The 14,802-nt window shown below is 36.6% G+C and overlaps 1 protein-coding gene across 1 annotated transcript in view; it reads left to right on the forward strand.

The window, feature by feature from the left end:
• Window positions 1-13,427, forward strand: part of LOC590851 (inactive tyrosine-protein kinase 7) — a 58,560-nt gene extending 45,133 nt beyond the window's left edge. Inside the window, exons 4-13 of the mRNA XM_030999485.1 lie at window positions 252-426; window positions 1,038-1,165; window positions 4,678-4,977; window positions 5,673-5,806; window positions 6,323-6,458; window positions 7,415-7,687; window positions 8,139-8,405; window positions 8,870-9,220; window positions 9,679-9,911; window positions 10,472-13,427. Coding sequence (XP_030855345.1) covers window positions 252-426; window positions 1,038-1,165; window positions 4,678-4,977; window positions 5,673-5,806; window positions 6,323-6,458; window positions 7,415-7,687; window positions 8,139-8,405; window positions 8,870-9,220; window positions 9,679-9,911; window positions 10,472-11,047 — 2,573 coding nt within the window. The 3' untranslated portion in view covers window positions 11,048-13,427. The remainder of the gene's footprint in view (window positions 1-251; window positions 427-1,037; window positions 1,166-4,677; window positions 4,978-5,672; window positions 5,807-6,322; window positions 6,459-7,414; window positions 7,688-8,138; window positions 8,406-8,869; window positions 9,221-9,678; window positions 9,912-10,471) is intronic.
• Window positions 13,428-14,802: the final 1,375 nt, after the last annotated feature.

Genomic DNA, 14,802 nt, shown 5'->3' on the forward strand with positions numbered 1-14,802 from the left:
ATTGGGTTCCTTTCATGTCTTGTTTAAATGATGTGGTTGAATCTTAGATATTTATTCAGTCATCTGTCTGAGTTGGATTCAAACCTACGTTCTTTGGTTCAACAAGCAGATGCTTTACTGACTCACTTGCCTCCTCCTCATCTAGAAGTTACCTAGATCAGGGAAGACTTGCCAATTTGAGAACCTCTTTCATAGTTATCCCCATTGGGTTGTATTTAATCATATGTGATTTTTCCCCCTTCTTGATACAGATTCCAATACTCCGGTCGTTGAAGTAGCACCTACCGATGCCATACGTGTTCTAGGAGATTCCATCATGTTCCATTGCCAGTTCAGTGGAGACCCTACACCACCGGTAGAATGGTATACTACTAGCAAGGCTGGTGGAGAAATCCCTCCACAACTCATGAATGACACTGAAACTGGGTGAGTTACTTGTCATCATCAAATCTTATTAGACTTCACAGAATGCATCCAGCCTGTGATGTCTGGGTGTTTAATATGGAAGAATTTTAATTCTTATCTTATGTAACAGTCACATGTAGAGGTGTAAGACAATCATACCATAAAACCTCTTGTTACCCTTCCCAAATAACTTTCTTGAACATGACCATTTTCTCTCTTTAAAGCCCCTCTAAATCCCCTTTTAAAGTGTTGAGAGCCCCAAATTTGCCAAAAGAATACATGAATTAGGTTGTTTTTTGTTGTATGTAGAAAACCGAACTTGTGTATTTTTTCATCAATATTTGACTTGAGAGTCAACATATTTGTTTTGAAAAGTTTTGAATGGCAGCCTCTTTCACATTATGATACAATTTAGGTGAAATTTTTCCATCAAATTTTTAGGGCTCCCAACACTTTAGAGGGGCTTTAACTGCACAAATTGTCTGTATTTATAAAAATCAGTAGCATACACCATTAGTTCTACTTTAAGAAGTAACATGATATGGTAGAGAAGTTATTTTACTTTCTCATATCTTTATGATTATTGTTTATCTCTCTCTGACCTTTCTTTTTTTGTCTTGTCTATCTGTTAGGACGTACATCATAGGTAATGGTAGTTTGAGTCTGGCCAATCTAACGGCCGGTGATGAGGGCGAGTTCCAGTGTGTATGTGACAGCCCTCATGGACGACCGTTTGCCAGCGCCAGGCTGACCATAGCAAGTGAGTATCTCTGTTTAGGATTTAGATACCGGTAATTCAAACAGGTTATTTCCAAATGTTGCCAATTTGGCTTCATAGAGCAAGAGGTGTGTGTACTCTTTGTCCATGAGGGCATAGAGGTGTCATAGTCGAGTGGTCTAGTCACTTCATTTGGAATGCAAAGGTTTGATCCCTGGCACAGGCACGTATGTACTTGAGAAAGGCAATTTATCTACATTTCTCCTTCCACCATGGTTTTAAATAGGTGGTAAGTGGGTACCTGGCAGGATGCAATGATCAATGTCGTTAGATTAGCATGTATGCGTCTGTCAACAGCACGACTGGCTGGAATGCTCTCAAGGGAGGCGAGAGTGTACACTGTAAATTGCAGGATGGTAACAGCATCAAGTGACTGGGGTAATAATACTGTATAAGCTCCTTGCTCAAATAAGCTGTAATTGGTAAAGCACTTAACAATAAGAAACAGTTATTATTGATATTATTGTTATTATTAAAATATAATTCAATTTAATAACAGTTTACTCCTAGTAGCCAATAAATTTGGATAGCCAGAATTTTTTAAAGAGGTCCGCATCAAATGCGCATTTTATGCAGGAATGCAATCCCTGGAATTTTGCTTTACTGACACAATAAAGATCATTATCGGGTAGAGCAAGCCACAAATCCCAGGTGTTGATTCAGGTGTGAGAGAGATGGGGAAGGAGGTAGTTAGAAACTTCACCACAAGCTGCATTAAAGATAAACTTTAGTACTGGTAATGCGATTGCATTGTGAAAGAAAAGGTGTGAAAGGATCAGAAACAGTTGATCACGTAGCATGTAAGTATTGGTGTGCACTGCAAGGTTCTGGAGTCATCAAAATCATAATAAATTTGACCGAGTCTTGGTAAAGTAACAAACACTCACATAGAAAGCTATATATGGGACAACACACATGGTGTCGGGGATGGTACTAACTTGGTTTCCTTGTCTTTCTATGCTCATTACTCAGCCAGTATACATTTTCTTCCAAAATTGTTTGGCACATGTCATTTATTTGTAATCTTGAACATTCAGTGTAAGTTTCGTTTGATTCTGTGAGAATTTTTTTTTTTTTTTTAACCAGTACTGGAGTTTATCTTTAATGTTTGACGAAAGCTTTCTGTGCTGTACGGAAGTATAAGTCACAGACAGTATCACGTTATCATCACCTGGGCAATCTCTGCTGTATGTGGGACATCATAGAGGTAGACTCATAGAACTCAAATACGAAAGTCACATCAAGGTGGATCAGTCCATTACAGAGGTGAAGGTGAATCAATTTATATATTCAGGCCAAAGGTCGCAGGTCAGTTCACTGGAATGAAAGAACGAGATCAAATCAGAGGGTGTTTGTGTCGGTAAAAAAGGGTCATGGTTTGCAAGTACGGAGACATCTGATCTTTTTAGCAAACACTCCAAATAGCTAAGATCAAGACCATTGATATAAAGGTTGGAAGGAAAGAAATGTGTTTCCTCGATTTCAACTGCCATCCTACCACTGTACATGAACTTGAGGTCAATATAGTGTCAAACTAAACAAAAGGCTGTATCCTCCATTCTCCCATAACCCCTATTCTCCCATTCTCCCATCAACCGTGTCATGATTAGTTTATACCCGTAGTGAGAATATAGCAATCCATACATCTAGAGTTTTGGTGTTCTGTCACAGAAGAATGGAGGGAATCGCTCCTTTTGTCTTTATTCAATTCACAAATTCAGTTTAAAATTGGTTGTCCATGTATACACAAAAATAGAAATACTTATCTCTCTCCTTTCCTTTGTTCTTTCCATTATTTATCTCTCTCTCTCTCTTTCCCTTCCCGTCTGTCTCTCTCTATCTCCTTAGCGCTCTCTCTCTCACTTGCTATCCTGATCACATTTTGATAAATTCTTTACCAATCACATAATGAACTGAGAAAGACACACCTAGATAGGTACATTAAGATAGTTGGAGTTTTGACCAATAAATTCAATTGATCATGGTATCTCCACAGATGTCTTCTAGTATTCTCTCCCATATTCCCGCTCTCATTGTTTATACAACCAACATGAGATAAGCTTCCTAGCTAGCTACCATCTGCTTTGCCTTGTTTCCTAGCTCTAGCTCTAAGTTGAATGTATAGTAGAAGTAGTGTTCCCTTGTTTGATATCCAAGCCACAACTATGTACTACCCTAGAGGACATTCTATCATCAGCAAGGTCAATAACTTGACCCACCCCAGCAAGGCATCTTGGGATATCCAAACTCTGAACAGCTGTCTGGTAGTGACAACATTCATGGCATCCCTCTAATGTCCTCCGCTTCTTTTCATCAGAAATGTACATTCCTGGTTTAGCTTTACACACCAATGACACAGCCCAGGCTGTGAGGTTCTAGGCATGTGCTTTACAATCACTTTAAGTCTCTACCTGTGAATTATCACATAATCCAGATAATCTAAAAAAGCAAGTCATATTCTCCTCCCCCAAACAGCATAAGTTTTTACTGAAGTAATTGGTTTTCATTATGAATGTCAAACAGCTATCACACCTCAAGTAGTCCTGATTGAAGTACATGTAAAATATTATTGAATTTTGAATTGTATATACCTGATTTCCTGTCAAAATAACTGTTCTGTTGAATGAAAAATAAAACTGAAACTGAAACTGAAATGTAGCTTCAGCAGGAAATCAGAGCATTTTGTAATGCATGTGAATTAAAAGATCGGATTTAGGAAAATTAAACTAAATTATAATGATAAGGAGAGTTACAGCATGAAGAAAATAGGATTGAGGTGAAACGAAAAGAAAGGTTAGGAATTACCTTTCACACAATGCATGTATAACAACAAGTAGAAAATAATTGAAAACCTCCTCTTTTGGCATCTAAACATGCCCCCAAAATATTGATTATGAATTCTTGATTGAATCGGGCCAGGTATCGAGTTGAAAAGATTTTCCCTGATGTAATCTTGATTCCATCTTGCCTATTCCTTTATGTCAAGAGGCTGTGCACTGGGTAGTGGTGCTCAATATGTTTGGATTCCTTGAGGTAGCATGCAAGTTTTAGGAGGGAAGGAGGATCATGAAACTGCAAATATATCTGTAATATGCTTGAGCTTAAATGCAAATTCATTTTGACTGTTTCTCAATATGATCATGTGATACCATGTATAGCAATTCCTTCTTTTGATTAATCCATACATCATAGCAAAAAGCTTTAAGTGGGGATGTTTAATTTGACAAGTTTACAGATGTTTACATGCTTTTTCAGTATCAGTAATGTTATATTCTTCCAGGCAATGGTGTTTGTTTTTGTGTCGATTATGAGGTAAGAAGATCTTTGGCTGATCCCTTATCCCAAGGAGCACTCTCATGTTCTATCCGTACAATCTTCTATTTTAAAAAAATAGTGGGAAGAAGGTATTTTTAAAACTGATTCATGTTTTAAAAAATTTATTCCTCTGATTTAATTTTGTCAAATGATGTTATTTCTATTTTGTATTCTTTCAGCCGTGAACCCTCTACCTGAGTTTGAAGCCCAGTTGATTCCAGAAGGCGACACAAAGACCATAAACTGCTCCTATCCAGCAGGCGACGTGGGAGGCATTCCTACACCCTCTATACATTGGCTGAAACCTAGTTTACGTGAGGTACCTTTAGATGGGACTAAGACTAAGAGGGTTCGTGTGGAAGAGCAAAAGAATCTTCTCGTCTTTGATCCTATCAAGAAATCTGATGAAGGCAACTATACATGTGTGTCTAGTAACATGGCTGGTGAAACAACCCAGATACTCAAAGTAGTGGTTGCTAGTAAGTATACCAGTCTCTTGTAGAACAGATCTTATCTGAGATAATCTGGGCCTTCTGGCATAATCAGTCTTGGGCGTTGCATTTTTCTTTCAATCATCATAAATATCCTAGAAATGAACTGAAGTAGGGATCTTTGCAAAGCAGTGTATTAAATGTAGATTGAACATTGTGAGTCTTTAAAATGAGAGATCTCTCTCTGAACTTTTACTGTAATCCGAAATTTTGTATTTCCTGTTTGAATATCCTGGGTTTTTAGATTATTTATATTTATGATAGGGGATTTATTTAGATTTGTTCGTTTGTAAGATATGAGTTACCGTATGATGTTGTTTAGTTAAAAAGGTTAATTAAACAAATCTGATTTGTCGGAATTTAAACAGTAGCGACCTTGAAGCAAGGCACCATGTTCTTTAGGACTGATAGAAAAGAACTGGCGGAGAAGGGCGAACATGGAAAAGCTTCAGATGATCAGAGCCTCCCCTCCTCCGCGCCCATCCAATGTTTTCCTTGTGAAAACTACAATTGAGCATGTTGCTTGAAGATTGGCCTTTAGTAATGCCATCAACAGTTCAAATCTCTTTTATCGAGGTCCCAAGGAAAACGCCATCAAGTAATAGAAATAAAACAGAGCCAGAATTTCTTTTTCGTAAGCTCAGTAATAAACAAAAACCTGTATTTGTTATATTTTTCTCCAGCTGCACCCAAGATTACAACCAGACCTGTAGATGTTCACATCAGAGAGAGAGAAGAAGCAACACTACGATGCAATGCTACCGGTACTCCTACACCAACAATCAGCTGGACATTTGGCACCAGAGATATCACAAATGTAAGGAATCATGTACTTAGTAGGATTCATGTGCAGCGGTGAGAGTTCTAGCTTTATGGGGAGATGCGCATTAAGGATCGTACTTTCAATCATTCCAAAGTCACATTGCTATTTATGAACTTAAGGTTCTGTAAATCAAATAACAGGTATACAAGCTTAGCTAAATACAGTTGTAGAGTAATTTCCCACATTTTTCTTCAATTTCAATTCATTTCAGCATGTAAGCATGTTAGACAAATGGTATGAATGCATCCAATGATATATCAAACATTAATATTCAGGTAACTTAACATGAGGGTCAATCCATAGCATATGATATCAATGATGATGACACAGTCCAACATTATTTCATCTGTTATGGAGCCAGAAGGGCGTTACATCATTTCATTTTACGGAATTATAATGCCCTCCTGGTTTCAAAAAAGGAATTTACGAGCATGTTGCCTTTCATTAGATGAATTGTTTATGTTAACTGTTCTCGTATATCATGACATTTTTTTTTCTTACGATATACAGAAACAAGGTATAGAGGTGTCAGCTGATGGATCGCTGGTAATCAACAGTGCAATGACTCGACATAATGGTACCTATACATGTACAGCTAGAACCATAGCAGGCATCAAAACTGCATCGGCTAACATCTTTGTCAAAGGTAATGCACTATTCTTTCATCATCGAGGCCCTAGCTGTTTCATAAAACTAGTTATCAGTAATAACTGCAAAACATATGTAACTATTTTTTTTCTTAACAAGTCAAATGCACTGAAATCAGGACTGTATTTTAGTCATTTTTCTATTTAACTGTCTTTTTGTAAAACAAGTTCCAGGTCTACACATCTAGTTTGAGGCTGCAGTTTTTAGATCTCTTAGGTTCCAGTCTATGTTGTGTTGGAATAACTGACCCCCTCAAAAATTAAATTACAGATGCTATCTAGATGGTATAGTCAGGTTTATTTAGATTAAGTGCTTTTCTTTTTAAACTCTGTCATACATTTCAATAAGACATCTTATCAGAATAACTAATCTTATCAAGACTTATTTAGAATGGAGAGTTTTCTCTTTGTACCATTGTTTGTAAAACGACATCGTTTTTCTTTTTATCTTAAGTGTAATGGTACATTTAGGTTCTTGTCGTGGACATGTAGTTCACCCATTCACTACTTAGGTGGGGTGTACCATTTGATACAATCACCATCACATATTAAAAACAAGGAGATACTTTTTGCTTGGCCAGTATTCAACAGTTATATACTTACTTGGTATTGGTCGAGTGGGTAGGTCGCCGGACTGTTGATCACAAGGTCCGCAGTTCGAGTCCCGCCATGGCATTAATGTCCTTTGGCAATACATTGATCTACATTTGCCACACTCAACCCAGGTGATGTAAATGGGTACCTGGCAGGAATTAATTCCTTGAAATTAAAATACTGGAGCGCTGTAATGGCAGCTAGGCTAAAGCCGGGTAATAATAAATGCGCCTCAGAATAGAATTTTTAGATAGACTGCGCTATAGAAATGCCTATTATCATTATTATTATTATTATTAATTACTTATATTTCTGCTAATTAAATGACCCACATGTTATGATTGATGTTTGTACCTAACAGCTATCCTGAAGTTCAATCCACGTCCTATTGCTGTGACGTCTTTAGACCGTGGGGAGATGAATCGTCTAGTGTGCCACGCCACAGCCAGCATCCAACCATTCATTGCATGGCACAAGCAGGGTATAATAGGAACATGGCCAGATCATATCTCAGAACCTAACTCAGGAGTCCTGCAATTCAACCCTGCTGAAGCAAGCGATGCTGGAACGTACATCTGCATTGCATCCACGGGACTGGAGAGGATTAATACCACCGTCAGAATCGATGTAGTCGGTACGTAGAAACTTTATATTGTATTGACTAGTTAAGGAATGATTGATACTGCTGTCAATTTTCATAGTTTTGGTAGGTCTAAGCTTAGATTCATATTGCATCTACTGGTAAAGAGCTGGTGAGTCAAAGCTTTGATCTTCATATCAGAGATAGATCTTTGTATTTGTGTCAAATGACCTGCATGTATCAGAACTTAGCTTTTCATCTCGGACATATCAAACTCTAATGTATATGAACTGATTTGAATGTCAAAACAAATAAATGGAAAGTGATTGCAAAACTATTTCATGAGGTGAATAATGATTTTAGAAAGAAGCCATATGGTACTTGTAAGAGATAACTTGATAACATGATAAATGAGAAAACAAGAGAAGTTTCTGTAGTTTGAGGTCTGATTTAGCTGTAGCTCAATTTAAGTTAATACAATTGTTTGATTCTCTTTTATCTGCAGTGAAACCCAAGTTTGTGATCATACCCAACAACACCATAGGATTTGAGGGTTATTCTCTCAAGATTGACTGCACAGCGCACGGAGATCCAGTGCCAACGATCACATGGATTAGTAAACCAATCATGAATTACCCTGAGCATTTCACTCATCTACCCAATGGTACCCTCATCATCCAAGAGGTTCATGCTAATGATGCTGGCAGATATCAGTGCATCGCTGGCAGTGATGCAGGGCTTAATACCACAGAGATAACACTCACTGTGCAGAGTAAGTCTTATGTCACCTCGTGTCTTGTCAGTAGTAGTAGGGATGTAGGCCTGTTAACACAACACTAACTGGGTGTACTAGAATGGCAGATAACAGAGATGTGTGGAAAAATGTTGCAATCAACATTTGAGCTGGGAGAAGATACCAAGATAGAACTGAGCATAACCCCAAGGTGGTTAGGGCAAGATTGCATATATTCGTATTCATCATCAGTCATGATATATCTCCATGTAATAATTGGAAGGAAATTCGACTATTTTTAAAATTAAAGTAGGAATTTAGTATTGAGAATAAAATGTGTGAATGTGAAGAACACAGTGAATAAGAGAAGGAAATAATATTGATTTTTAAAGCTAGTTGTCATTAAACAGCCCCTTAATTTTGTTCATTTGAGTTGAGCATACAACAAAGAAATCTTGTCGGCCATCCATGAACTTCATAATCATGTCTTTTTATGATTGCAGAGGGTACTCCTCCTGACCAAGTGCCTGTACCAGCTCAGGTCATGACCCGAACCATCGCCATCGCTGTAGGGTGTGCCGCAGCCTACATCTTCCTGGTCGTAGGTCTCATGCTATGGTGCCGTCAGAGACGTCGACGATACAGACGCAAGATGAAGAACATGGAGAAGCCCAACGGAATGGTGGCAGGAGGAGCAAACAATCGGATGCTGAATGATTATCACGAGGGAGAGAATGGCAAGGTTGCTGACGGGGAGATAGCGTTGAATCCGACACCTAATAAGAACCACCAGAGAGGGAGCTATGACAAGCTGCAGTTCCCAAAACATGATATGCAGACCATCACTACTATTGGTAAATAGTCATCGCTAGTTTGAATTGAAATTGGTTTCTTGTGATTTTTTAAAATTGTATTTGATATCATGTTCATAAGTCCAGAATGCAGGGAAATAAACTTGTCAATGAGGTGAGATTTATGACTAATTGATGATTGTATATTCACCTTGGGTTTCTAAGAAAAAGCGAGTATGAATTTTGTAGAAAGGCATCCAGGATAGCTAGTCTTGGAGTCCCCCTCTCAGGGCTAGAGCATTGAACACAGTACAGTAGACAGTCTGATGCTAAGAAGAATTTTTAAGTGACAGTTTCTCTATTTGAAGTATGTCAATTTTTTTATTGGTGTAATGTTGTAATTAAAAATGTTGTTTTGGATGATAACATCATTCATTTGTATTGCTGGTCTATAGATACAGTTGTTGTATCATGAGAGCCGTGGATATGTGATGTAATCAAACTTTACCTCCTACTTTCAGGTCATGGAGCATATGGTGAGGTCACCCTATCGCGGGCAGCAGGCATTAAAGATGGTGAGGAGGCTACCACAGTGATGGTCAAAGCTCTGGAGACCAAAGAGGAGTCGTTACAGCTAGACTTCAGACGAGAGATCGAGATGTTAGGCAAGCTCAATCATGAGAACATCGTCAAGCTCCTGGGTGTGTGTAGGGATACTGAACCACAACTCATGATCACTGAGTATTTAGATTGGGTAAGTTGATTGTAGTAGCTAGACCGGAAACATGAGTAAGAATTGATTTGGATAATGATTTAAAATTTATTTTTATAGAATTTAAAAAAGTAACAAATTACATTTTTACATATTGAGCAAAAGCTTCATTGATAATACATGTTTAAGCACAGACAGTGGATTTAGTGCCTTATGTTGTTGTTTTTTGGGGTAAATTGATATCAGCGGGTAACTTCTCCGTGAGAGCATATATATATATATATATATGTATCATTGATCTAGAGTCCGATCTCCAAGTTTGTGATTGACGAGGGGTCACATAACAAATGTATGGTATGAACATTTCCAACACACTATCATCTATGAGAACAGCTGAGTAGAATTTTGAAAAACATAACTTCCCTGAAGCACGGCTAAATGCCTTTTTCAGGCAGCTCTGATATCACAAATAAATCGGGAGGGAAAGCCAATCCTTATATTGTATATACACGAAAGAAGAATTCTGTATTGGAGCGGATGAAATCACTTTGTATGTGTTGATTTAAATTAACTTGATGGTCATTTGCTTTGTTTGATGACAGGGTGATCTGAAGCAGTTCTTGCAGGCAACCCGTGGTGAGAACGGCACCAAGAACGTCCCACCTCCTCTCACCCTGAGTCAGAAGATAGACATAGTCAACCAAGTAGCTCTAGGCATGGAGACCTTGTCAGCTAATCGGTTCATCCACGGTGACCTGGCTGCTCGTAACTGTCTTCTATCACCTTCTATGGAGGTGAAGATCTGTACCATGTCTGTAAGTCAAGATCTCTACCGCCCAGAGTACCATGAGTATCACCAGAAGCTCATCCCGGTTCGCTGGATGCCGGCTGAAGCCATCTTTGAGGATGAGCTCTCAGCCAAGAGTGATGTTTGGGCTTACGGGATCTTTGTGTGGGAGGTATTCAGCCAGGGCACGTTGCCCTATACACAGCTAGATAATGATGCGGTGATGCGAGCCATGATAGATGGTGAGTTGATGCTGGAGACACCACCTGATACACCGGAGGAGATTGAGCTGATGATGCATCGATGCTGGGCTGATAGTCCTAAGGATCGTCATACCTTCTCTGAGATCACTCACCATCTTGGACGTATCTCAACTGACAGCCGTGTATAGGTACCTACCTACCTACCTGCAGTACGAGTCACAGTTATGCAATATCTCGGTGACGTCAAGGCTCTCTGAAGACAAGAAGAGCATTGGATCTGCATGCACATCTACTCCGACAGTTGGAGAAACTTGAGAATGTTCAATGTGCTGGCATCTCAACAGTCATGCAGAATGCAGATTAGGGCTTGGTAGTGAGAAACCAAGTCTGTAGACTTCTAAAAAGCTAATAACTTTCTTTGCTTGATAGAGCAAAAGAAGAAAAAAGTTTTGAGAGGACTGCAAACCAAATTATTGGACTAGAAATAATAATGTATGCAAAAATGTAAATGAATTGTCTATGTTTGCAATCCATCCTCCTTTACAAACATCGTATGATAATATGAGAAAATAAGGAATGATATGAAGATGAAAGTTTGTGATGTTTTAACTTGTATTTATTGTGTTAATGTATCGTAAAATTTGTCCAGTATTTTGTACCGAATTATGGAACTAAGAGCAACTCCAAGTTTTAATTATTATCCCTTTCAAATTTTAATGTAGACATAGAAATGGGACTTCTGTATTTAGATTTCATCTATATATGTCAAATGGGCAGCACTGTACATGTGAAACTTGAATGGATGGGCAATCCCCAAAGGGCAGAATAGATAAGTCTGGTTATAATGTGGTATAGCATATGTAGAATTGATAGAGATAATACTTACAACCTGATGTATACAAGAGCAATTAGTGTTATAGTCTCTATCTCTCTATCCAATAAATGTTTCATTCAAATGAGTAGGGTTTTTAGGGAGAGGGAATTACAAGACAATTTAATAGAAATGCTCAAAGTTTGATTCTGTGAATGGAAAATACTATATCATCATAAAGTCTCTTCTTATAAGTGTGTAAATTGCAATCTAGAGTAAAGAAGAAAACTTGATGACACAAAGTAGATCGAGTGATGCCTCATTTAGTATTCAGTATTAGATATACCTGTAGATGTGTGACTTTTAATGAATATGCAACAGCTCATTGCACTGCAGGAGCTAGGACAGGCTAAAAGATAGTCAAAGCACAAAATATGAAAGAATATCTGTAAATAGTTGCACCTGTTTGCCAGTAGTATAGACAAATTACCTTGTAGGAATATATGTATCTTTTTCATGATCTTGTTTCTTATGACATGTTTCATTGCACTCAAATTACTATTAATGGAAAAGAATTAAGTTGATATAAACAATTGATAGTCGATGCTTCCATGATGTTTTTCAGAGAGTTTTTTATCCACATATATAGATAAGTTCCTCCTGGGAAAAAATCTGATTGCATGTACATGATTTAAAGTGACATTGGAAATAAAATGTATTTTAGTCATTGTTGAGTTGGATCCAGATAGTTTGTAAGACAGAAATGTCAGTAATGTGAAAGGTTGTGAATCCTAATTAGAGTTTCATCTTATCATCTGTACTGTCTATTTCAAGTTAGCTTTCAGAATGTCCAACCAGACCAAATACACTTGGACCAGACTTGATTTAGTAGTTGTTATAGGAATATGAAAAATCACTCCCTGTCTGCATAATTTTTCTTCACATAAGAAATTAGTCATCGGTGTTTGATTAAACAAGTGAAATGTATCTCTAGTTATCCCCTCAGGCTCCTCAAGATAAAAATGAAGTAGTTGTACTCCTCTCGCTATGCTGCAATACATGGGCCAAATATGTTTACACCATAACAGTGTTTCTGTGGTGAAATGAGATAGGTGCTAATGGAACAAATTAAAAACCAAGATGTGGATTGTTTTATTCTTTGACGTATCTGTAATTGCCCATTGACTGTTATAATCTATCAGAACCAAATAATTATTTGAAATGTTCTCTTCTTCCTTCCATTCTTCTTGATAACAATTATGTAATTTTTTTTTTTAATCCATTACTATGCCTGTACTTATACTTCATGATTATTATTGCTATTTTCCCCACCTCTTTTCCAAGTGAAATAATTTCAATGTAAGATTTTTTATACCAAATGAAAGAAGCAGTACTTCAATTTTATCTTGATAAGTTCTTATAATCCCTTATCTTGTTAACTGTAGTACTATTAATGAAATTTGATTGAAATCCAGTACTTTGTGTTTATCTGATTTTAAATGGGTTTATCAAAATGTAACAATTTGGAATGAAGTAAAAAGTAATCTTCTCCCAAAACATTTCTCATATTTGTAACTTGAAACATATAAGTTGGAGAATGTATACTGGTTGAGTTATATTAATGTATAGTTGGCAATGCTGTAGAGGGACCAAACATGTTCAAAACATTCAGCAAACTTTAAGAAGCAGGAATATTAACCTCATAATGAGTGCTTTTGAGGACACAGTTTTTCATGAGTCATTGACATACAGTCATACACTAACAATAAAAAGAAAGCATGTAGCATCTGCTTTATCCTCAAACAAATATATTTTAAAAGCTTTCAAAAGGAATGGAAATAGATCTTGGATATGAAAGAAATAATAGTCCAAACAATTTTATAAAAAGTGTTTCTTCATTTTTATATGTTCAAGATTGTACACTGTTTGTTCAAGTCTTGCCACTCCATACTTTCAGTGAGTTTGGATTTTGATGCATTCAGATATGTAAGGAATTTAGATATTCTCAGATTATTAATAAGCTGTGGAATATAAAGTAAAATCAAAAACCCACCCGACTTAATTTGCAAAGCCTAATCATTCTTACTTTATCAACTCAACCTTGAAAGCAAATTTAATTGGCAAACTTTTGATTATGGATTGGAACTTTTAAAACAAATGTCAGTCAGTTTCTTTGTCATTTTTCTCATAAAAATGCAAATAGTTTCGATTCATACTGCTTTATAGTTATGTTATAAATTGTACTAATTGTTATTTGATGGATGACTTAATACCCTCTTAAATTTGAATGAGATAAGGATGATGATGTTGTCTTTCTATTAACTTTTTAATTTATTGTCTTTTATGATTAAGTAATGTGCATTTTAATGAGAGGATGCCTAGTTGGTGATATTAATCTTGTCACTCTCATGAATTTTATCATGCTTTCTTATCTTTGTAATAATGTATTCTTATTTATGCTTGCAAAGCCTAAACTGTATATATGTGTACATTTGTCTTTTATAAAGAGCACTTACTGTGTAATACATTGTTTCTTTTTGGACAGTCACCGTTAGCAAGGTATTCATGGCAAAATTGCAATCTGCACTTTTGAAATGAAGATAAATCTGTATGGTTCATTCAAATGTTTCTAAGAGAGTCTCCCATATTATGAATTCAGATTTTGTTTTTAAAGAATCATGTATTCAAATTGATTTGCATTGAACTCTCAAAACCCTGCTGAAATATATCATGAATTTTGATAATTTACCATCATTAGTACTTTAAAAAATGATGGTTTTATTTCCAGAGAAGTCACAAGACCATCCTCATTTTTCAACTGAAATCTGTAATTCAGCAGTTTTTGTATTAAAAAGGGCAATGCTTTTATAGTCAAGGTCACAAATTGATTCATACAAAATAATCATACTTGTATCAAAATAGATTTACATCTGTGTTGAATCCTTGTAATTAATTACTTTTATATGCTGGATTGGGCTACACTGGATTAAAACTGCATTTTTACCAGATATCGGAAAATGTTAAACAAAAGTAAGCATTATATCAATACAAAAAGCAAAACTTGAAGATAAAAAATACAATTTCTTGAGTGAAAGAGGATAGAATAAAGAACCAAAGACTATTTGTACTGAT

The sequence above is a fragment of the Strongylocentrotus purpuratus genome, unplaced genomic scaffold (assembly GCF_000002235.5).
Source record: "Strongylocentrotus purpuratus isolate Spur 01 unplaced genomic scaffold, Spur_5.0 spur5_scaffold_5, whole genome shotgun sequence".
NCBI classification, from domain to species: Eukaryota; Metazoa; Echinodermata; class Echinoidea; order Camarodonta; family Strongylocentrotidae; genus Strongylocentrotus; species Strongylocentrotus purpuratus.